At 40.4% G+C, this 24,534-nt stretch overlaps 1 protein-coding gene across 2 annotated transcripts in view; it reads left to right on the top strand.

The window, feature by feature from the left end:
* Window positions 1-1,119: 1,119 nt before the first annotated feature.
* Window positions 1,120-24,534, top strand: part of RBM38 (RNA binding motif protein 38) — a 57,857-nt gene continuing 34,442 nt past the window's right edge. Inside the window, exons 1-3 of one of the 2 annotated variants that reach the window (XM_026697452.2) lie at window positions 1,120-1,759; window positions 9,459-9,582; window positions 14,350-14,404. In XM_026697452.2, the coding sequence (XP_026553237.1) occupies window positions 1,592-1,759; window positions 9,459-9,582; window positions 14,350-14,404 (347 nt within the window). In that variant the 5' untranslated portion in view covers window positions 1,120-1,591. The remainder of the gene's footprint in view (window positions 1,760-9,458; window positions 9,583-14,349; window positions 14,405-24,534) is intronic. The other variant, XR_015742682.1, reaches the window with a different exon arrangement.

Raw genomic sequence — 24,534 nt, 5'->3', positions numbered from 1 at the left:
AAAGGTTTACATTTTAGGCAGGAAAAAACAAAGGTATAAGTACCAATTAGGCAACACCTGGCTCAAAAATAACTGAGAGGGACCTTGGAGTCCTAGTGGATGATCACTTGAATATGAGCCAGCAATGTGCAGCAGCAGCCAAAAAAGCTAATACAACCCTGGGCTGTATAAACAGAGGCATAGAATCAAAATGATGTGAAGTATTAGTACCGCTTTACAAAACTATATGCAAGACCACATTTGGAATACTGCAACTATTTTTGGTCACCACACTACAAAAAAAGATGTTGAGATTTTGGAGGGAAAAAAAATCAGAGAACAGCAATTAAGATGATTAAAGGCCTGGAGACTAAAACATGAAGAACGGTTGTAGGATTTGGGTTTGGCTAGTCTAAAGAAAAGAAGAATTAGGGGTGACATGATAGCAGTATTACAATATTTGAGGGGCTGCCACAAAGAAGAGGGGGTCAAATTATTATCCAAAGCACCAGAGGGCAGGACAAGAATGCTTCCAACAATGGATGGAAACTAATCTAGAAGACAAGCAACATTTAACTAAGGAGAAACTTCCGAACAGTGAGAACAATTAACCAGTGGAACAGCTTTGCCTTCAGCAATTGTGGGTGCTTCATCCCTGGAGGTTTTTAAAAAGAATATAGACAGTCGCTTATCTGAAATGGTATAGGTTCTCCTGCTTGAGCAGGGGGCTGGACTAGAAGACCTCCAAGGTCCCGCCTAGGTCTATTCTATTCTAAAGTTATGTTACTCTAATGCAGTTCAGGTTTTTTTTTTAATTCGGTAGGTATGACCCTCTGAGAAAGTGAAAACTTCTTCATTTTTAATTACACCACCATTTTGTGACTTGAAACACCTGTGCACTCTTCCGGATTTCAGGTAATCACTTATCTGAAATGGTATAGGGCCTCCTGCTTTGAGCAGGGGGCTGGACTAGAAGACCTCCAAGGTCCCTTCCAGCTCATTCATTCTACCCGAGCATTTTAGAGTCCCGTGCCCATTGCCCTTGACCGAGAGCGGCGAACTACGAAGCCCAGGGTCCTCTGCGGCTCTCTCTCCCTCTCTCCACCGGCCAAAGCACGGGGAGGCGTGGTTGGGTCTTGGGTGGAAGCGGCCGGGGGGCGGGGGGAGAAAGAAGGATGGGTACAAAGCCCGCTGGTCGCATCCGCCACAAATTACTTTCGTCCTCGGCGGCTCGGAGCGGCGATCTTGGCGCGCAACGCGGTGCGCTTTTGCAACGGGCGCCGATGCTGCTGCTGTTGCCGCCGCCTCAGCCCGTGCATGGGACGCGGGGCTGCCGGTCCGCCCGTAAGCCTTGCGCCGGATCTCCCGGGCGAGCAGGTTTGCCTTCCCCGCCGTGGCCCGCGTGCCTGAGCTCCCCGAGCCGGGCTCCGTAAGCGCCTTTCCTTTCACCCTGGAACTTTTCCCCTCGCGCCTCGGCTTCCCCGCGCCTCTTTTGGATGCTTTTTCCAACCTCTCCTCTTGCCCAGCACCCGCCGCCGGCGCTTTCTCGTCCCCGAGCGACAGCTTCCGCTGCTGCCCCGGCCGCCGGGGTTGCTCCGTCAGCGGCAGCGCCATGCACACGGTGCAAAAGGACACTACCTTCACCAAGATCTTCGTCGGGGGGCTGCCCTACCACACCACGGACTCCTCGCTGAGGAAGTACTTCGAGGTGTTTGGGGACATCGACGAAGCCGTGGTCATCACGGACCGGCAGACGGGCAAATCCCGAGGATATGGCTTTGTAAGTGCGCGGGGCGGAGGGTGGAGCGGGACCGCTTCGCCAGGAGTCTTGCCCCGGAGCCGTCGGACTGCCCACCCCCCCTAATCTCCAGACACTTCTAACAAAGGCGACATTGCTGAGTCGCCTTTCCATGGCGGGTCCCGTAGGGATGGTTTGGGCTACAACCTATCATCCCCAGCTGTGCGTATCGGGCTCGCTCCCTTTTGCACATCTGTACCACCTGGCGTTTTATTTTTTTTATTTTTTGGGGGGGGGGGGCAAACCAGTTGAAGAAGGATTGGTCCAGACCATCGCTGAAAATGCCCTTTCTGAATCTCCTCTTCAGCTCCTCACTGGCTTAAAGCAACAGCTTTCTTCCCCCTTTTAGCCCTACTTGGCTTCCCTCTTTACACAATGCAGGAAAACTCTTAACTCTTTTCTTCTTCCCCCTCCTCCATCCTGGATTTGAAGCATACAGCATTTTCATTGTGAGGGGATTCTTCAAGAGATCCCCAGCTGTTTTCTCACAGCTCCACTTAACTGGATCGCATTTACAGCCCAATTCATGCTGGCTTGGTTCTGTTTTGCTGGGGCTTAGTTTGTGGCTTATTTTTGTGAACCCACCTCACCTACAGTAGTTATGACATCTAAGATGTTATAATGTACTCAGACAGTGAATGAAATCTGTAATGGTACTTAACTCAACTTACCACCGTGATTGAGCCCAAAATTTGTTTCTAATTGAGACATGTTAAGTGAGTTTTGTTCCATGTTATGACTTTTCTAAATGAACTACTGCAGTTGTTAAATTAGTAACACAGTTGTTAAGTGAATAATTGACTTTATTTATTTTATTTATTTATTTTATTTATATTGCCACCTATTTGCCCATGGCTATTCGAGGCAGCTTACAGAATGTAAAACCATATTTAAAACAAAAAACAATAAAAACTAACAAAAAGAATCAAATAATAAAGTACAATAGAACAAAATCTGGAAAACAAATGCTTGTCAGAAGGTCACAAAAGGGATCACATGACCCTGGGGCAATGCAACCGTCATAAATATGAGTCCGTTGTCAAGCATCCAAATGTAAATCACATGACCATAGGGATGCTGCAACGGTCATAATGGTGAAAAACGGTCATAAGTCACTTTTTTCAGTGCCATTGTAATTTCGGAACTGTCACTAAACAAACCGTTGTAATTCGAGGACTATGTGTACTAAGATTAAAAATGTGGTCTGAACATAGACACCTTCCAGTTCACGTTTATGGGTCCTGACTGGGTTGTGTTTCTTGTTTTGACCTTTAAGCAGGTAGGAAGGAACTGGGGAAGGAGGAATGGAATGTAAAACATGAGAAGGAATATATCGTGCATTAAGCATCCCCAGAACAACCGGTCCTTTTCAAGTTTTCTGAAATGGATTGAGAGGAGTCCCTAGAGAATGAGTTTCAAAAGTGCCTGTGTTTGGCATAACAGAGGTAGGATGAATCATTGATGCGGGGTGGGGTGGAGGAGAGAATTGGTGAAGATCGTTGGCTGCCAATTTTAAACAGAATAGAAAGTGAACAGTTGGGTTCAGCGATTGCTGTTTTTGACGATTCTTTAGAGATCAGAAGCAGCTCCCTAGATCTAAAGAGCTGAGTTCAAAAATGCTGTTTATAGTCTTGCCAGATTCCATTTAATTGTAGATAAGAATTATTGTCCACAATAAGAGAAAGGAGGCTTGATAACAGCGTGGGGCAGTTTGCTGGTCTAGTAAGTTTATGAATAAATAGAAATATTTGGCTCACTGCTGTATCATCTAATATCTGTATATGCAGCCTTGGGAGCACTGTCTATCCTGTATGGGGAAATCGTCTTCTGAAATAGGATCTTATAAAGAAATTCTTTCTAATGATTCCAGATTGTAACTGAACTCATTTTGCAGAATGGTAGGATGATGGATCAATGGGCCTCAACAATGGACAAAGAGATGGGATAAAACCAAATATGGATTCTTTGTGATGGTATTCTCTTGGAAAATGGTACATTCTTTCTCTTGAAAAATAGAGATGTAACTATGAATTGGTGGTTGCTTTCCCTGATCTCTGAACAATTGAAAGACATGTTTTTGTCAGACAGGATTACTTTACATCCTCCTTGATACAGCTATATTCTAGTTTTGTAAACACTGATGGTGTCAGTCTTCCATATCCCACAACTGTCAATTCTAAGCCATGCAGTTTTTGTGGATACAATGCTATACTGAAGATAAGTTCCTTGCCTGTTGTGGTTCTTAACCATTTTCCACTACTGATTCAGAAAAGTAGAGGATAGAAAACAGAAACTGTCTCCATAGTGAGTTCTGGGTCATTCAAAATGGTAGAGAGATTGGATGGCAACTGCTTATATATTACTGTTCTATCTCTACATTATTGAGCTTCCAGGGAATTAATATCAGGAAGGTATTTAGACATGATGGTGAGGGAGAAACACTGTATGCTGTGAGATGCCTATTTGAGGAAGGAGATATATTGTATATCTCTCCTTTCAAGTATACAAGCAAATAAAAGAAATCTTATTTGAATAAAGTTCATTTGGGGGCTACTTTCCAGGATATATTTTCACCTTCTTGAAGAATCTACAGCTTGCAATTTCCTAACAGTCTCCCACCCAAGTATTATCTGACTCTCCTTTAGCTTTTTGAGATTGTCCAAAATAGCCAGATATTCTCACCTAGCTGGACAATAAGAAGAATGGACATTTAATAGTCACTGAGTATTAGAACAAAAGTTTCTATTGGAAGTTTTTCTCCCTGGGAAGATTGAAACAAAAATTGCCAACAGTCAGAAGGGAGGAAGATACTAAATCTGATTATTGGAGAAGGGAGGAAGCGTAGGAAGCCATGAGCAGCCAGGAACAAAGGTTTGCTAGAGAGGAAGGAACATATACCATACTTCAGTTTAATTTCAAAGACACAGTAACAATGGGAATTGTTGACTATTTTTTGATAATTAAAGCATGACTAAGGAAGCACTGAGATATCCTAAAATCAATTTGTAGATTAAAATGCCTCACAAATAGGCACAAACACATGCAGAACACTTTTAAGCTCTTTTTTTCCTTAAATGCACTATGTAAAACAATTGCAGTCAGCCAACACAAATACTGTCACTTGCTTTTGATCCAGTCCAGGGCAATCTTATGAAATCTGTTAATGGGTTTAACTATATAGAGAAACTGAATTAAAAGTAGCCATATTACAAACATTGGCCTCTAGTATCTTCATTTACAAGAATGCCTCTGGACTTCCCCTAAGCATTCCTAGAAAAAAAATTAAAAGTTAGATTTTTTTTGCCCTGTGATTTCTTTGGAAGGATGCCATCTAGCGAAGTATTTAATCTCTAATCTTACTTTGATCTTTTTTTTTTACCTAGCAAAGATCAATATAAGATTAGATACTAAAGAGAGTGGCAGAGAGTAACTTTGGCAGTTTACCTTCTTGGTGAATCTGTGTTTTGTGACTGGACATGTTCACCTTGATAGTCATGTTTTAAAGAGGCAGGCCCTCTGCAGCAGCCATTTTGTAAGCACACCTGTGACATTCTCTCAAACTTCCAAATCTGCCTACAGAAATGGCCACACAGTCTACCCTTTCCCTCTTCCTTGATCAGCTGTAAGTCTGTAACTTCGCCTTCCTCGACATAATAGCACATGAAACTTCAGATCTTACATGATATTGCCGTCATTATATTTCCACATAATTATTAGCAGTGACCAACCTTACCTTTATTGTGAGTATTGTAGCCAAAGGCCAAGCAAAACAGTGTCTTACCAATAGACTTATCGGAATGTGGAAAACAAGAATTAAATTCTCCAAAAATGGAGATTGATAGGAGAACTAAATTTTTCAATGATGCTAAATGCACTAACTGCTGGCTGAGTTTCTGGGGAAAAGCTCAAAAGCATGAAGGCATGAAATGCATGATGACATGGAATATCCTAGGATAGAACAACAGTATTTCGCAAGCAGCACTTGCAAAGAATGTGCTCCACTATGCTGTGTTGTGACTGTCCCTGGAATCTTTTTATATAGCAGATGCTCTCAGTCGGCCATCAGTGTCAAAGGGCAAGAGATCAGTTCTTCCATGCATGAGGAGGGTACAAATTATGGCGAAGTATTACCCCAGGTTCAGAAATAGCACACCTGTAGGCACGAGTTGTTTGGAATGTGCAGCAGGAGACAGAACGTAGTCTTGGATATTGCTGTTGGGCATCTCAGAATATTGTTATTACTAGAAAGAAGATGTAGTTAGATGAGGAAGCATGCTGAATTAGGAAGGTGTCGTAGACTGCAGCATCCTTGTTGATCACAGCCCCTTGTTGTTCTATATTTTCTCTGTTGACCTTGTCCACATAGTATGTAACCTGGTCAAATTTCCTAGTTCTGCAGCTTATAGCCCCAGTAACTGAGTCAAAAGTTGATATGGTGGGACTACAGAGCCCTCATCTGTTTTCTTCAGATGATGCCTGCTAACCTATCTAAAGTTGTGTTTGTCCATGATTGGCAAAGTTTTACCACTCCTCATCAAACACCTCTTCCATAAAGGCATAGCTTCACCATGACCATGGAGTCAATCCGTGCTTGAGGGGGTGGGGTGACCCCTGGCCGCTGTTATGGTCTTGATAGAAAGTTCAGTAAAATAAAAGCTTCTTTGTGTTCAGCCAGCACGTGTTGCCAACTTTTTTTTCTTATCACTGTGTTTCTCAACCTTGGCAACTTTTAAGATGTGTAGACTTCAGCTCCCAGGATTCCGCAGCCAGCATATGCCGCCTTAGCGGAAAGACTCGATAAGGGTTGGAAAGTAGTGGATCAAGCAGTAACGTTCATACAATGTAACTGACCAGATGAATGTAGCTTAACCCTGAAAACTCAAGGCTGTTGGGGGATTAAAATAAACTCTCTCCCACCCCACTGCTGACTGAGGTTCAGTGATTGTGTGACTCATCCCACAATTGATTTGATTTAAGTGTGTTCCGCAGAGAGAGCCAGTTTGCTAGGAATTCAGAAAGGAGCATTCCCCCCCCCCCCCACATGCCTTCTTAAAGATGCTGGGGATTGCAGCTAAAGGCCTTTTTGTACAGTTCATCCCTTTCCCTTGTCCTGATTGTTTTCTTAAAACCCCTGACCAAAAAAAAAAAAAAAAGATTGTGGAGAGGAAATCTGTTGTTAAGAGCAACAGGTGAGGCTCAGTTTCCTGACCAGCAAATGAACTCTTACCTCACCCCATGCAATTGTAAAAAGTTCCAAAGAATAACGTTTTGTTTTCTTGTCTTGCTTAGGAACTTGTATCTTGGAATGAATAATGAAGCAATTTGGTGTTCTTCAAACCCACCCAGTGGAGGATACTTAATCTACTACAATAGGGGAGGGAAGTGTGCTCTGAGTCTGTGTTGATTCCTAGTGGCTTCCTGGACTACTTATTCTTGGCAAAGATTTTTAGCAGTGATTTTCCCTTCCTGTCTTCTTTCTAAGACTCGAGAGAAAGGGAGTGACTAAGGTCACCCAGCTGGCTTTGTCCTTAAGGTGGGACTAGAACTCACAGTTTCCTGATTTCTAACTTCGTGCCTTAATTATTACACCAAATTGGCTGCCATACCTAAATAGCAATAGCTTTTAGATTTATATACCACTTCATAGTGCTTTACAGCCCTCTCTACATAATTTACAGAGTCAGTATATTGTCCTCATTTTACCGACCTCAGAAGGATGGAAGGCTGAGTCAACCTTGAGCCAGTCAGGATCGAACTCATGGCAGTGAGCAGAGTCAACCGTCCATACTGCATTCTAACCACCGGACCACCAGGGCTCTTCTAACCATCAATGTTTTATTGATATAATTTGCATTTCAATATGTGTTTATGTCTTGTTGGTGCAGGACTAGCCATAAATCATGGTTTATAAATGTAATGGTTAAGTTATCCATTAGCTCAGATCAGTGATCCACACATTAGAGCAATATGGGAACCCAGGCAACATATTGTGTTTGAAATGTCCTTTTTTAAAATTCCAGTTCCAGAGCAGACCATATAGTTTTAACTTCTAATTTATTCAAATTTGACTTGGATTTCTCAAAAATAATTTTTACCAGATTAGACAGATTAACATAATTTTAGAATAGAATAGAGCTAAAAGGAACATTGAAGGTCTTCTAATCCAGTCTCCTACTCAAACATACCATTTCAGATAAGTGGTTGTCCAGCCTCTTGGTAAAAGCCTCCAGTGATGAAGCACCCACAATTTCTGAAGGCAAAGCTGTTCCCCTGGTTAATTGTCCTTACTGTTAGGAAGTTTCTGCTTAATTCCAGGTTGCTTCTCTCCTTGATTAGTTTCCATCCATTGTTTCTTGTCCTGCCCTCTGGTACTTTGGAGAATAATTTGACCCCCTTTTCTTTGTGGCAGCCCCTCAAATACTGGAATATTGCTATCATGTCGCTCCTAATTCTTCTTTTCTTTAGACTAGCAAACTCAAATCTTGCAACCGTTCTTCATATGTATTAGTTTTTAGGCCTTTGATCATCTTAGTTTCTCTTCTCTGAACTTCTTCCAAAGTCTCGATATGTTTTTTGTAGTGTGGTGACCAAACTGGTTGCAGTATTCCAGGTTTGGTCTTACTAGGGTTTTATAAAGTGGTACTAATACGTCACGTGATTTTGATTCTGTGCCTCTGTTTATACAGCCCAGGATTGTATTTGATTTTCTGGGCTGCTGCCACACACTGCTGGTCCATATTCAAGTGATCATCCACTAGGACTCCCTAACCCTCTCAGTTACTGTTTTTGAGCCAGGTCTCACTTAATTTATACTTATACCTTTGGCTTTTCCTGCCTACATGTAAATCTTTGCTTTTCTCTACATTAAACTTCATTTTGTTGAATAGGGTCTATTGTTTAAGTCTGTCAAGATCTTTTTGGATCCTGAACTTGTCTTCTGGGGTACTGGCTATTCCTGCTAAATGATAAACAGTGGTAAACAGTGTCCAAACCAAGCCAATATTTACATGCACAGGGGATAATCAAGCTAAGATATTTTAAAAACAAACAAACTGGGGTGGGTATATGAAGACCCGTCTGGTTACAATACCTGTCAAAATGGACTGTTGTGTTGACTGTCCTTGATCTTTGCATGGTTTTTGAAATTGACTCATTGCCACAACACTATAGTGAACAGATAAATATGGCTCTTATCTGCAAGTTTTTATTGGGGTGGTCTGGGTTAGGGTTAAAAAAAATCAGGGTGGTGGGTATAAAAAAGGACAGGGATTTGATCATGCAGTAGTACCCATTACCTTGGCTTTAATTTTGTTTTTATTATATCATATATGACTATATAATTTGCAAGAATACGTACCAAGCATATACAGAGATGATTCCTGTGGACTCTCTGATTCCATCTTAATTGATGGGAGCTACACCTGTGCAATGCTAACACTAAGTGAAAAAAATGTAAATTTTACCTTTATCTAATGTAAAGCCAATTTTTAAGACAATGCATGCAATTTTAACGCTCCTGATTATGCTTTAATGTTAAGGTTGCTTTTCCTACATCTTGTTTTTAATTGTTGCATACATCCCTGTCCGATCCATTTGGAGGGAAGCTGTGCTGTGCATTTCTAAAACAAAATCTGTGCTTGATCTGTCTTTCTACAAAGGGAAATTGTCTGCTTCTTTCCAGGTCACCATGACTGACAGAGCTGCAGCTGAAAGAGCCTGTAAAGATCCCAATCCCATCATTGATGGGCGGAAAGCAAACGTCAACCTAGCGTATCTGGGAGCAAAGCCAAGGAGTATTCAAACTGGTGAGGCCAATAGCTCTTCTCTTACCGTCACTTAAGTTATTTCATGTTCCATGCCAGTCTCTCTCAACCTTGGCAGCTTTAAGATGGGTGAACTTCAACTCCCAGAATTCCCCATCTTAAAGCTGCCAAGGTTGAGAAAGACTGTTTTATATGGACTTCAGTAGAGATAATCCAGTATACGCACTTTTTTCAAGAGGCAACTGGGGTGTTCGGGTTTTTTTTTTTCTTTGAAGACATTTTGCTTCTCATCCAAGAAGCTTCTTCAGCTCTGACTTGGAAGGATTTATAGACTTCTTGCAGATAGCTGGTCATTTGCATTATTTTAGAAAGTCATTGAGGCCAGTTGGAGGTTTATCCGTGTCCTCAGGGTCACCTGAGTGGTGCAAATGGTTGTGGAATCTTCTTGGAACTGCTGAAAGGACTGTGTTGTAGACTGGGGATAGATGATGTCGTATCCCCCTCACAACAGCCGTATCCCTCTCTGTCCAATTTTATTCAACTCTCATGCTTTATGCAGCATTCAAGTAAACCCTTCAGTCTTTTCTCCCTTGTTTTCTACTGCCAAGCTTGGCATATCCAAAGCCACCAACAGTCTCCTGGCTATCAGCAGAGGTGCTATTATGCAGGGGCACTGCAGCAGAAGCCCCAATAAACAGCTACGGATTAGGTTCAGACATTGCCATGGTTTCTCAACCCCCGCAGTTTTAAGCTGTGTGGCCTTCAATTTCTAGAATTCCCCACCTGTGTGCATATAATACAGCTTAAAGGTTGCTGAGGTTGGGAAACTCTGCACTAAGTCAGGAGTCCCTAACCCCCAGGTCATAGACCGGTGCTGGTCCCTGGTCCCAGACATGGGACAGGAATAATTAAGGCTCGTAACTCACTAAGTATCTTTTTCTCTGTTTTATTAACAAGCATTGTATGAAAGCTCAGCTGACCAATATCATGATGGGGAATCAAGAACAATGTTCACAAAACCAGTGTCTGGAATTTATACTTCAATAGCAAAGCTAGGCAACCTTTTGTAGCAGTTTACCAGAGTCAGATGGTAGAAGGGGGTGTGAATGTTCCCTTTTTCATTTTTGTCCAAGCTTTGTCCTTTTTTTTTTTTTTGTTTGCCTTAATCATAATTGGTCATGCCATCCAAAACGGGCACATTCAAAGCAAAGCAGAAATTGGAATTAGTGCATCATCCTCATGATCTCATCAATTTGATGCTTTAAAATACTTGCCTTTACATGAAATGTTCTTGCTAGGTATAAGCAAATATTTCAAATTTAAATAGTCTCTCTCTCTCTCTCTTTTTGAGTACAAACCAGTTGTTTTAGGTTATGACACAAAACTGGTTTTTGAGGCCTTTCGACAGTCCATCAAGATTGACTGTTCTGAGCTTGAAACTCTGACTGGCAAACTTGAAATGTTTCCAAAATACTTAAAAGGGCTGTTTTGTGCTCAAAACTGGGTGTTTTGAATTTGGGACAGTTCAATTTGCAATGCTTTGCCCATCCTTCATTTGCTGTTCAAGAGAAATTAAAAACCACTGTGATGCATATTTTAAAATATGCACGTATAATTGATTTTCCACAACTTGCAGAGTTAGTGTTTTGAATTGGTGAGAGCATGTCACAAGCACTTTCACAAAATGGCAGCCACAATGAGTGAAACCTGGGGTGGGATTCTACAAGTTCGCACCTATTCCCTAGAACGGTTGTTAACATTCTAAGCAGTTCGGAGAACCAGTTATTAGAAGAAATTACTGGCCTAATCCTGTAAGGAAGGAAGGAAGGAAACATTCTGGTGTTGCTTACAGAAACTGCCTCTCCGTTAACCCTTATTACATTCTTGGCAGGACTAGACTTCCTGTCTCTGGAACTTCTCTGGAGTTTTTTTCCCCTCCTTTGATGGCACTTTCCTTCTGTGGAGTGACCATTCAAAGTTACAATGGCACTGAAAAAAGTGACTTATGACCATTTTTCATACTTACGACTGTTGCAGCATCCTCAGAGTCATGAGAGGCCAGGCGAGGAGACGCGTGCCTCGATGTGAGTGATATTGAGTTGGCCACGCCCAGCCAATAACATGACCACCAAGCCATGTCCACCCAGTCACATGACCACCAAGCCACGCCCACCAACTAAGCCACGCCCACAGAGCCGGTTGTTTAAAACATTTGAATCCCACCCCTGAGTGAAACCAATCACCTATCACTTATTTCTTGGAAGGCAATCTGTCTGGATTGCTTCCACCAACTGATGTAATTTCCCAGAATCCTCTGCACCACTTCATCTTCCATCTTCTTTCTCCTGGTAGGGAGAACAGGCACACTTCCAAACAGAAGACAGCCAGAAAGTCCTGTCAATGTATTTTCCAAGAAAGCTTCTGAGCCCAGAAACATTCCTGGAAATGATGATAATGCTTGAGTTGGCACTTCGCTTTGATGCATGTTAGCTTCTCATTTATTTATTTTTAAATTAAAACAATCTTACCTTTGACTTTTCCCCCACTAGAAAATGTACACACTATCTATCACAGTGTTGGGCTGTAACCAAGCTACCATTTTAATTTCTTGGAATGCCCCTTGAGGGGTGAGAACTTATTTGAGCTCTGGTCAAAAATTGAAAAAATACCTAATTTGACTCTGCTGGCGTGTCAACCCTTCTCCCCTTGAACAAAAGAGAAACAATTCTTTGTTCATTTATTTAAAAAATACGGTTCAATCATGTATTATATAAAGAAATGTCAAGTTATTACAAAAATGAAATATAAGTAAAACAAACTCATTTTCGGAAAGACCAGAGACCATGCAAAAAGTACACCCCATTGTCTCATGGTCCTTGCAGCCTCCAAAAATTGTGTTGAGAACCAAGCATGCTTCTGAAAATAATGGTTGGATGTTGGGGATTGCTGGTGTGTCACAGAGTGTGGCATTTCACCTTTGACACACGTGCCATAGATTCACCATCACTGGCCTAGGAACATTAAGGTGGGCACCAGTGTAGGGTCTCCTGCTTGGGCAGGGGGTTGGACTAGATGACCTATAAGTTCCCTTCCAACTCTGATTATCTGTTTTCTGAATTAAGTAGGGTGATTGAAGGAACTTGGTATGTTTAACCTGAAGAGTGAAGGGGGATATAATGCAGTCTTCAAATATCTCTGCTAGACTGAAGAACACCAGAACTTTTTGATTGTTTCAGATAGAGGACAGAGAATAATAAATTATCAATTGAAGGTTAGAAATATTTTCCTTGGAGAAAGTGCAGTAGACCCAGAAAGATGCTGACTTTCTCTTTCTTGGTGTGATCTCGAAGGAGACTTTAATTTGGAATCTTGCATGAAGCTGAGGGTGGAATTTTGTGGATTCAATAGCCTTCCAACTCTGTGTTTCTATGTCCCATAGGGTATATGCAGCTGTATTACTGCTTCATTAATAAAAATACCACCTATGTAGAATCCTAAATTGTGAGGTTCACGAAAACAAGAGGATTTCTCGAAATGTCACACTTGTAAATAAAAGCCAAAATGAGGGGAAATAGGAATCAGCAACAGAAATCTTCAGCCCTGTGCTTCAATTTACATTCTGTTTCCTCAGTTTCTAGCAATTTGTAAGACATGAAATAGAAACTGAAAAGATATAAGCTGAAGATCTTAATCGTTTTAAAAAAAGAAAACAGAAAGTATATTCAAATATATTTTAGTGTGTGCAGTATATTTGAATATATATTATCTGCAATTTTGAATTATGCATTAAAAATAAATGTATTGCAAAAACAGAAAGAAATTGCTGCATAAAGATGAAAATGATTTCAATTTGTATACGGAATTGAAAAAACTACAGCCAAATATTTTCCAATTAGGTAGGAGTGGTTTTGTGTAAATCAGGTTCATGTGAGTGCTGCATTTATCTGAACAATACTCTGTTCTGTACAATTTCTTCTTTAATCGTCTTTTTTGAAAATGTATGAAAAAAACAACATTAGGCAGATTTTGAATATGGTTTCTGCAATACATGGATTTTTCTACAAAGCATAACCAGCTCTTTTCATGGTACACATTAGTTAAGTTCACAAAACATACTAAACCTGATTACTGAATTAAATTATTTTGTTGGTGTGCAGTTTACAGAACTATGAGTTAATGCAGTGGACGGAGTTCACAATAATTAAGGAAAACCTAATTAAGATTGATGCTAATAAAGTTTAGGCTGTGATTTAAGTGCATCTCCACAGTATTTACTATTTCACCTGGGGACGATATTTTTGAAACTTTGTCAAAAATAGAGAAGCCCAAGGAGACCCTATTTTGAGTTAAAACATTTCAAAAGTTCATGCTGAAGTTATTTTTAAATATTAATCTTCTTCCAGAAGGTGTACCAAAAGGAAACAAAGATGTAAATGTAATACAATCTCAAGGTGAAAATTAAGGGAATTGAATTTTATCACAATCTAAATAAATAAACTGGAAGCTCCTGAGTAGAAAGTAATAAAAGATACAAATGTGAACATCAATCTAGACGTTTGGGGTCGATTGATCAACTATCTATCATTATTCTACTCAAATGTGTAAGAGAGGATGGAAAGTTTTAAAGAAAGGGAAGACATGCGATATTATTATACATCTTTCTAGCACAGTCCAAAACAGCTTAGTGCATACTAACAATTGAACATGTGAAATTGATAAGATGCACAGTCCTATAGTAGGGTTGCACTGTTGAAGAAGCCACCAAGTTGCATGATTTAGATTAACTTTGCTTCAACCATTTTTCCCTAGGTTTTACCTTAGGGGTGCAGCAGTTACATCCAGCTCTTATTCAGAGACCCTATGGGTAAGTGGAATTTTTCTTTTTATCTGTGTTAACAGCCATTCTGGGTACTAATTAATAAAGCATCAAAGAAAGAGGAGACAAGCTATAGGTTACAAAACTTAGTATGGCTATAGCATCTGAAACAAGAATTCCTGGTCCTCACTTAGAATATGAAGCAAACATTTTGTACAAGTGCTTGGATCAAGTGATTTATTTGTTTACTTATTCATTCATTCAATGTGTATGGCCACCTAACTCAGCAATTGACTGTAGTCAGTGTGAATAATCTTAAAATACATTAAAAACAAATTTCCTTCCTAATACAGCTCAATTCATTTCTGTTTCTCTGGTACTCTTCATTATGTCCCAGATCTGTTACGGAGACAGACCCTCTATAAGCTTGTTCTATGATCTCCACTTTTGCTAAATTGAATTCCTCTATTTCATTATTGTAGTTGAAGATGAAACAGAGTGATGGTTCTTACCCTATCCTGGTAAGCAGAGCAGCTAAATTCATACATTCTTTATTTATTTAATCAAATTTATTGGTCACCCATCTTACTACAGGGTAACTCTATACATACATGCACTATGCTAAGCTCAAAAGGTATTGAGTGGTCTTAAAATGTTTTGAGAGTTTGACCATGATATTAAGTTTTAATATATTTTATTTTCTTAGGTAGAACATTAATGTATACCCAGTAGTTATGTGACTGATGCTTAAGATTTAGTGGGTGGTGTGTACCCCTGCAGTCTTCCCATAATGCTTCCCACATGACAAGTCTAAGATTGGGTTTATTCAGAACCTAAAGTCATAGTTTATTGTTTATTTAAATGAACCACGGTTGACTGGATTTATACAGGGGGAAAAAATAAGTCCATTATGGCTTAGCCTTTATGCTTACATATCTTATGCAAAATGATTGCATTTACATAAAATGCTAACCCATAATGTGGCTTGCTCTACTTTAGCCTAACATGCTACATCCTCCCAACATGAAAAATCTAACCAATTGATGTTTTTTCAGCCAACTTATGGCTTAGCTGGACATGCGAACTCATGCATTTCTATCTTATCTTTGAAGTTAAAACAATCCTTCATATGATTCTCTGAGGTTGTGTTTCTTATGCATGGCAGGACCTTAGTCAGGTCTTGTCCCGTGGTCTCTCTGGGCTTGAGGCACCTAAAGACTTCTTACAAAGACATGCCATGTGAGTTTTATAAAATCCAAGAAAAGCTTTGTTGTTTGTTTGTTTTTTTGAGTTCTAATTTAAATGGTGCCGATGCAAGAGGCCTTGGCAACGGGTTGCATCTCAAATGTTTTGGGCTCCATGTGACAATTCCAGGCCAGAGAACAAATTGCATTCAGATAGTAAATCTAATATTCAGTGAAAAGAAACATTAGGTCAAAAATTGATTCTGGACAGATGTTATACAGGACTTGAGGAGTTTATAGAAATCAGCCATTGTCTCCTCTTTTCAATAGAATACCCCAGCTCTCTTTGGTCTAAAGCATCCTCTTTTTATACATCTAATAGGACCTGGCAGCTGCTTTGGAAAAGCCAAGAGAGCTTAGAGACAACAATAGCAACTGTCATCCTAACTTCATTTAACTGTTTAATGATTGATGTAATTCTCTGAATCACGCTCTTTCGCTCTCCAGCACTGCTTTCTGGAAATGGAAGCTTGGGGGTATGTGTGTGTCTTTTAAAGAATTTGGGAAAATTCGGTTCTTTTTGGGGGGGGGCGGGGGGGAGAGGAGAGAAAAAACTTTGGAAGGCTGATGGTTTAAGAAACAATGGACCATTTTTTCTTTGCCAAGAGGAATTAATATTTAGTCTCCTCTGTGTCTCTCCCCCGTCTCCCCCCTCCAGAAACCCACACATAGACTGTCTTTCTTTAGGGCTTCCCTCTCCAACTTTCCTGCTCTGGATTATTCCACTCTTCTGAGTTTATAATTCCAGTGGTGGTGGTGGTTTTTTTTTTTTTTGTCTTGCTAGTCTGGTGGCATCATAATAGGGAATTAATAGGGAGCCACGATGGCACAGTGCTTAGAATGCAGTATTACAGGCTAACTTTACCTACAGCCAGGAGTTCGATCCTGACCGCCTCAAAGTTGACTCAGCCTCCTTCTGAGGTGGGTAAAATGAGGACCCAGATTGTTGGGGGCAATAGGCTGACTCTATAAATCTCTTAGAGAGTGCTGTAAAGCATGATGAAGAGGTATATAAGTCTAAGGGCTATTGCTAATATCTGTATGGTTTGAATAGAGGGTTCAAACAAGTTTTTCCACACTATTCTTAATGCTAATTTTGGAATGATCATTTTATTCCGGAAGAAAAGTAAGAAATCTTTTTTTTTTTCTTGTTCTTAATAGCCAAGTGTAAGAATACTCAAATTTCTGATGTGTCTTCTTACTGTCATCAGCAGCAGCATTTTTGTTCAGTAAAGTCTGTTACAACCTAGAACTCAGGAGAAATTTCCTGACAATGAAAACAATTAACCAGTGGAACAACTTGCCTCCATAAGTTGTGGGGGCTCCAAAGCTGGAGGTTTTCAAGAAGAGATTGGACAACCATTTGTCTGAAATGGTATAAATGGTTTCCTGCTTGAGCAGAGGGTTGGATTAGAAGAACTCCAAGGTCTCTTTCAACTCTGTTTTTCTGTTATGGTGAAAAGGTTGTTGAAAATTATAACAAGAGCCCTGTTCGATTCACTTGGTGCTTTCTGTAGCTGCGTTTTTGATAGCCACATTTCTCAAATTGTTGATGTTTCCTAATTCTGCAGTTTCTCTGAAGAAGCCCAGATAGGCATTTGCACAATGACTTTGAGAAGTTGAATCCTGACCTGTCTATGAGTATGTGTTTTAAATTTACAGTGCTCCCCCCACCCCCCCAAAAAAGAGAACAGTAAGAGGCTATGAATATGAATCTTGCATTTGTTTAAAACTTTGTTTTAAATCAGCTTTTTATGACAAAGTTTGGTACTGCATAATAATACGAATTGGGTCAGTCCCAATTTTGAGGGCTTTGGTTATATAGCTGATGAAGCAGCAGTGGCAAGAAGGACATGCAGAGTAAGAACTGTAGTAAGAGGAGAAAATACAGGTCAAAGGTCACTGTAATTTCCAGTCCACCCTGAAATCATCTAGAAATCAGGTGCTGCAGGTGGATTTGTTGGTGGGCAAACAGAGAAGAGGGGAGAAGTGTTTGATGTTGGTGAGTAGAGTGCTTACAGAGGTAACTTGTCTGACCGGAAAAACTTGGGGAATATTTTAGAGGACCTAAACTCTGTTTAATGAAAATAGTGCAAATCTATTCACCATCAGCAAGAGTAGGATGCCTAGGCTAGCCTTCCCTTCCTTGTATGACCTCAATGGGTCAAAAAGCAAAAGGGGCATCATAGAGAGCTTCTTTTTAACTTTGAAGACTGAAGACTCATTACCTCCAATCTCACCAAGAGCCTCTAGAGACGACGAAGAGTAGCATGCTTGCTCTTGGGCCTCCTGGATGTGAGGGTTTCTGTAACTGAACAATCCAGTTCCCATTTGTAAGCAGCCTTTCCTTTCCCTTCCTGCAAGCATTTTGAACCTGTTTGGTGGGAGTCGCTCCCTCCTTCTTTCCCTCCCTCTTTCTTCCTTCCTCCCTCTCTACCCCTCCCTCTCTCCCTCTATAATGCATTGGCACTCTGGGTTCAGTTTCCCTCCAGAATTCCTGAGACTTGTTTCCTTTTGGGGCGTCTTCTTTCGTCACCTGACCTTTTGTGGTTTTGCTTGCTCCCATTTTCCAGCTTTATCCTTTACAGCTAGTCCTCGACTTACGCTCGCAATTGAGCCAACTTTTATATGGCTAAGCAAGACAGTTGTTCACTGAGGTTTGCCCGGTTTCACGACCTTTCTTGCCACAGCCATTAAGTGAATCACTGCAGTGGTTGAGTTATTATAATTGTTGAATTATTGAGTTAATGGTTGAGTTTGTAAAAGGTGTGCATAAGCGCACAAACGTGCCTACCATCCCTGTCCTACTGTTTCTTTTATTTTTCTTATAGGTATCCATGTATTCATAAGTATGTTTATACTTATACCTATTATCTTGTAAGCAATTGACAAATAAAAATAAAATAAATAAAACCTGGTTGTTAAGGGAATCTGGCTTCCCCATTGACTTTGCTTGTCGGAAAGTCACAAAAGGTGATCACATGACCCCAAGACATTGCAGCCATCATAAATACATGCCAGTTGCCCAATGTCTAAATTTTGATCATGTGACCGTGGGGATGCTGCAACGGTCTTTAAGTGTGAAAACAGTTGTAAGTCCCATTTTCAGTGCCGTTGTAATTTCAGATGCTCATTAAATGAATAGATGTAAGACAAGAACTATCTATCTATCTATCTATCTATCTATCTATCTATCTATCTATCTATCTATCTATCTATGCAACTGAATGTGTTTAATAAAAGAGTCTGCATTTTGCTTTTCCCAACAGGCCTTAGGAAAATTGTAGTGTACTGTGCTTGGTTGCAACAATAGAGCATGTAACTTGACCTGTGTGTTTTTTAACTGGGATCTTCCATGTAGTTTGTGGTGTACCATACATACCAATTCCTTATTTTTTATTACTTTAAAATGCAGTCATTTGTGAGAGTCCAAGAAGAACAGCACCTTTCTAGCAAGATTCCATATTTAACTGTACTGTATACAAGCTATGACTGAATGGACTATGTGGTGAATAGCTCTACCACTGCTCCTTGTTTCTAGGGATTAATGCAGAGGTCTCCAAACGTGACAACTTTTTAAGACTTGTGGACTTCAATGCTCAGAATTCTGGGAGGTGAAGTCCACATGTCTTAAAGTTGCCAAGTTTGGGGACCCCTGGACTAATGGTATGACAATGTGATAAGGGTGACTCTGAGCAAAGACCAGGTGTAACCATTGTGTAACTAAAACAATCATTTCCTTCAATAGCAGCTTTCATTAGCTCCAACGTATACTTCGAACTTAAATAAATAAAGCATAATCAAGCTTTCTTTACAACACTCTGGAGAATAGAATCAGGCAGTCATGCAAATCCTGTCCCACCGGCTGAATGAATCCCAGAAAACCAATTCATGACTGGTCTTCCAAGCATACTGCAGAAAGTTGGGACAGGGTGATTGTTGTGGTTCCTTTCATTTCTATGACTATGTGCATCTCCAAAGTGCCAAGAGTGACTTGAATTTAATTTGTCACATTTCTAGGTCACTCAATTCTCAAACAAACTCTTCCTTGGAAGCTTTCACACAGGCTCCTATATGCTAGTTATTGTGACCACCCCCAAAGGATTAAATAACAAGGCTACTCTTGATGAAGGATTCTTGCCATGAACCTACAAGGATGACAGGGAGAAAAGGAATTGGGGAGGATGAAGACTTTGGAAAAATAGCTGAGTTGAATCCCTGCAGATTGGCTGGGCTGCCTTGACAGATGGCTTTAAGATAAGAAGAGCCATTTTAGCTGAGGGCAGAAAAGGAACAGTTGAGGGGAAGCACTTGCATAAGAAAAATGTGACAAGTAACTACCAATAACTGTATCTTCCCCAAAATGTGTGTATTCCTCTTTACAGCTGTCCTATTTTTAAAGAACGGTATATAGTAGTTAATAGCTTGTGCAGTACTTCAGATTAGTTTCCAAAAAGGTGCTTTAAGGGGCCCAAACACAGCACCTGTCTGCATCTCCTTAAGTCATCTGTAGGAATCCACAGCTTCCAGGTGATTCCAGGAAAAAAAAAGCACAGCTGCTGTAACAAATTGCAGGCCAATACTACATTTGCATTCCTGTGGGATCGAGTCTGAACCAGGACAAAGCCAGTAGCAAATACCATAATATATTTATTCACTGTAAAAAAGCTTCTCCACCCTTCACTGGATGACAAAGTATGACAATTCATCACTTGATGCTTTTATTTTTAATCGCATCCAACTACAAGACACTTAACATAGTAGAAATTGCAACCGTCCCATGGTCTTTCCCCTCCAGTTTCTTTTTCATCTCTTTGTCTCTACTTCCAAGCACCATTTGGCTTCAAATGTAGGTAGACACAGTTAAAGCAGCTGCCAGGATACCATTTGCACATGGTTGCACAGATTGTTTGGTGTGAACAGCTGTCAGCCTAAATAAGGTAATCCTAGAGCATGCTGAGAGAATTCATACATGGTTGTGAACAGTCCCCAAATCTTTCTGCTCACAGATTCAAGTTAAGGGATTGAAAAGGTAAACACATGTCCTTTGAAGGAAAAGTGCATCAGCCTTCACATGGAGCTTATGGGCTTGGACTATAAGCTCCATGTGAAGGATAGGCATGGATATATAGGTAGAGCTCAATGTATAATCACAATTGAGTCTATAGGTGCTTTTTTTTCAAAAAGCAACTGAATTTTGTTGGAAAAACAAAGTCCAGTTGCCTATGAAGGTTCTCAGTCATCCAGGTCATAGTTGTCCCAAAGATGCCTTTTTTTTCTGGTTTTTCTTTGAAGACATTTTGCTTCTCATCCAAGAAAGCTTAGTTGGACGAGAAGCGAAACATCTTCAAAGAAAAACCAGAAAGTCCAGTTGCCTTTTGAAAAAAGGGTATCCTTGGGACAGCCATGACCTGGATGACAGAGAATCTCCACAGACAATTGAGCCCAAAACTTCTGTGGCTACACCATAAGATAAGTGAGTTTTGCCCTATTTTACAACCATTCTTGCCACAGTTGTTAAATGAATCACTGCAGTTCTTAAGTTGTAACATGCTTATCTGGCTTCCCCATTGACTTTGTTTGTCAGAAGATAGCAAAAAGGCAATAACATGATCCTGTCATAGATACATGCCAGGGACCAGGCATCCAAATTTTGATAACGGATAATCAGAGTTGTAAGGGACCTTATAGGTCATCTAGTCCAACCCCCCGCCCAAGCAGGAGACCCTACACCATTTCTGACACTTGGCAGTCCAATCTCTCCTTGAAGGTCTCAAGTGATGGTGCTCCCACAACTCCTGAGGGCAAGATGTTCCATTGTTTGATTGTTCTCACTGTCAGAAAGTTTCTCCTTATTTCCAGGTTAAATCTCTCCTTGTTCAGTTTGTCTGGCCTTCAAATGCTTTAGAAAATAGCTTGACCCCTTCCTCTCTGTGGCAGCCCCTCAAAATACTGGTAGACTGCTATCATGTCTCCCCTGGTCCTTCTCTTTACCAGACTAGCCAAGCCCAGTTCCTGTAACCGTTCTTCATATGCCTTAGTCTCCAGTCCCCTAATCATCCTGGTTGCTCTTCTCTGCACTTTTTCTAGTCTCAACCTCTTTTTTATAGTGTGGTGACCAAAACTGGATGCAGTACTCTAGGTGTGGTCTTACTAAGGCTTTATAGAGTGGTATTAGTACCTCACTTGATGATGTGACCATGGGGGTGCTACAGTGATCGTAAGCGTAAAAAATTGCCATGTTTTTTTCCAGGGCTGTTGTAACTTTGAACAGTCACTAAACAAATGATTGTAAGTTGAGGAGTATCTGTATTCGTGTAAGGGAGCTTGGCATGTTCTAGAAATGATTTGTGACTTCCTTCTTGGATGTGTTTTGACTTTCCGGTTGAGCCAACGAGCTTGGAGTTCCCAGGCAATCTTCTTTTCAAGTACGAACTGCTTCTTTTCTTTTTCTTCTTAAACTGCTTCTTAGGTCAGCCAACATTGGCTAAATATGGCCACCTTCTCAAGTACATTTGTCCATATATACGCTTGTAAGTTTACTCTCCAAGCATGTAATTGAGGATTTTTGCAACTCCCCCCCCCCCGCCCCATTCCTGTACACAGAAAACTTTCGTGCATGGATAAGAATTGTTCAGGCATATATTTATGTCTGTATAAGAGTGTGCACGTAGACACAAATGCCCATACGCATGCCTTTAGCAATTACCTTTCTAGATTTTAGACAACCACTTCCCCGATCAAAACCATCCCAACCGCCCCCTTGGCCAACTGGACAGTGTTTGTTATAAATTATTTATTGGTTGCTGAGAGATGAATGGAGGTAAGAAAGTGGGGGATATATCATTAGTATATATCATTTGGATCAGTAAACAAGAATTTCACCACATTCTGTTCCAGCAGTGGTTTAATTATGAGAAATGCAGATTGGCAAGGCCCGTGCCATTTGCTTGAACGATCTCGGTTACTATGGAGCCTTTTTTTTCTAGCAAAGCATCAAACACTCTCCTAGCAACGTAGGCTTGGCAACTTGCTCTATTCTTGTCCAACTGGGGCAACTGGCATTACATAGGCTGCAACATTAAAGCAACATACTGTGAACACCCAAGAATTCTTTAGTTTAGGAAGAAAAAAAAAAAGACCAAAATTTCTAAGCGTTGTGTGGCTACAGATCTTTTAAAACAACCGTGAAAACAAATTTGCTAAACCGATAGTGTGTGTGTGAGTATGTATATAAGGAAGGTCAAAGGAAGCAGATTTTGTCTCTTCTGAGTTTACTTACTGTTCCCATTAAACTGATATAACTCTTCTCTTTTGGAAGCCCCTCTGATGCTTGCTTTAAAACAAGGGCTCAACACATTCATGATTCCAAAAAAATACAAATGTGTGTGTGAAGGCGGAGAGCTTAGCTGACAGATCAGCGTGGTTGCAAGGGATGGATCTTTTTGTCAGTTGGTAGATTTGTTTGCTGCATAAAGTGACATCGTTGCAATCGTTTTATCATTAATCAGCAGGGAATAGAAATACTGCAAATGGAGCTCTTAACTAGGTGATCTTAATTCTGAGGAGAGTAGAAAGTTGGTCCTGTGGCAGTTTTCAAACACTTATTAGCTCCTAGTAGATTCTGTTTACATGTTAGGAAGAAGCATACTTATGTGCGATGATGAAGCCAATTACTAACAATGGAGCCCATCTTTCTTTCATTAGATATCCTCAAACAAAGGCTGTACAGTCATTTTCCAGAAATGCTTTCATTTGGGTTCTCAGGGACTTGGCCTTGATGATGTTGCCACCTTATTCCAGCGATGATTCCACAAAAAGCAACTGCGGTGTTTTAACTTGCTTTTCCCAATCTCCACATGTGTTGGGCTCTATCGTCCCATTTTCTTTGCTGGTTTGTGTTTCTTGAGAGATTTTGAGCATTGTTGTCCAATACTTTAGAAATGTATCACGTAGCTTCTCTTGACAGCATTACTCATAATGGTAACGTCTTAGTGTTGCAGGTTCAACGGAAAGTTTGCTACCAACATTTTTCATTGAACACTGTGGTTATGTTCACTTGTTGTTGCTGTTGTTGTCGTTCTGATGTGAAAATTCTTTCTGAAGTGCAATAGACATAAAATAATGAGTGAACACTTGCTTTTTGCTATTCGTATAATGTATATAAACTGTAGAAAGGGCTTGTCTGTGGAGAATCTCAGTCTTCCAGGTTGTCCCAAAGGTGCTTTTTTTCAAGAGGAAACTGGACTTTCTGGTTTTTCTTTGAAGACATTTTGCTTCTCATCCAAGAAGCTTCTTCAGCTCTGACTGGATGGTGTAGCTCTGTGGCAATGTATGAAATAATAGATTAAGAATTCTAGGAAGTAGTGTGAGATCATAAAGCCGGTGGGCATATTTGAAATTTTCAGAAAATATTGTAGCTATATTCATAAAATGAATGTTGTAGATGACTTGCCTCTGTATAAAATTACTACATATAACTCTACCTCATATTTCAATTCTTATTCTTACATCTAAAAGCAGTACAAGATACCCCCCCAAAAAAACATCCAGAGACATAGGTTAGGCTATGGGAGAGTGACTGGCCCAAAGTCAGAGAGAAACGATATTAAAGCTAAGAGAAGATCCGTTTTCTAGGACCCAAGCACAGCATATTCAAAATGCAACACAATCCTTTTGATCTCTTAGGCTTCCTTTTGCTCTTCAGTTTCAAGGAGAGAATCTAATTCTCAGAGGTTCAGAGTGAGTTCAAGGAACAGCCACAAATACCAGCTGTTTGCTCAACAAATCCCCATTTTTCAGAAAATGGAAAAATACTAAAAATATTAATACTTCTAAAAACACAAATGAACACATATGTGCCCAAGTTAAACTCTCATCTAATTCCCCCCTTAAGAAGATTCGGTCCATGAATCTGAAAAAGAAGATTTGCTA

Source organism: Pseudonaja textilis, chromosome 3, assembly GCF_049901715.1.
Source record: "Pseudonaja textilis isolate UNSWEBS1 chromosome 3, rPseTex1.2, whole genome shotgun sequence".
NCBI lineage: Eukaryota > Metazoa > Chordata > Lepidosauria > Squamata > Elapidae > Pseudonaja > Pseudonaja textilis.
Note: the sequence above shows the minus strand (reverse complement) of the source record. Positions and strands in the feature narration are given on the sequence as shown.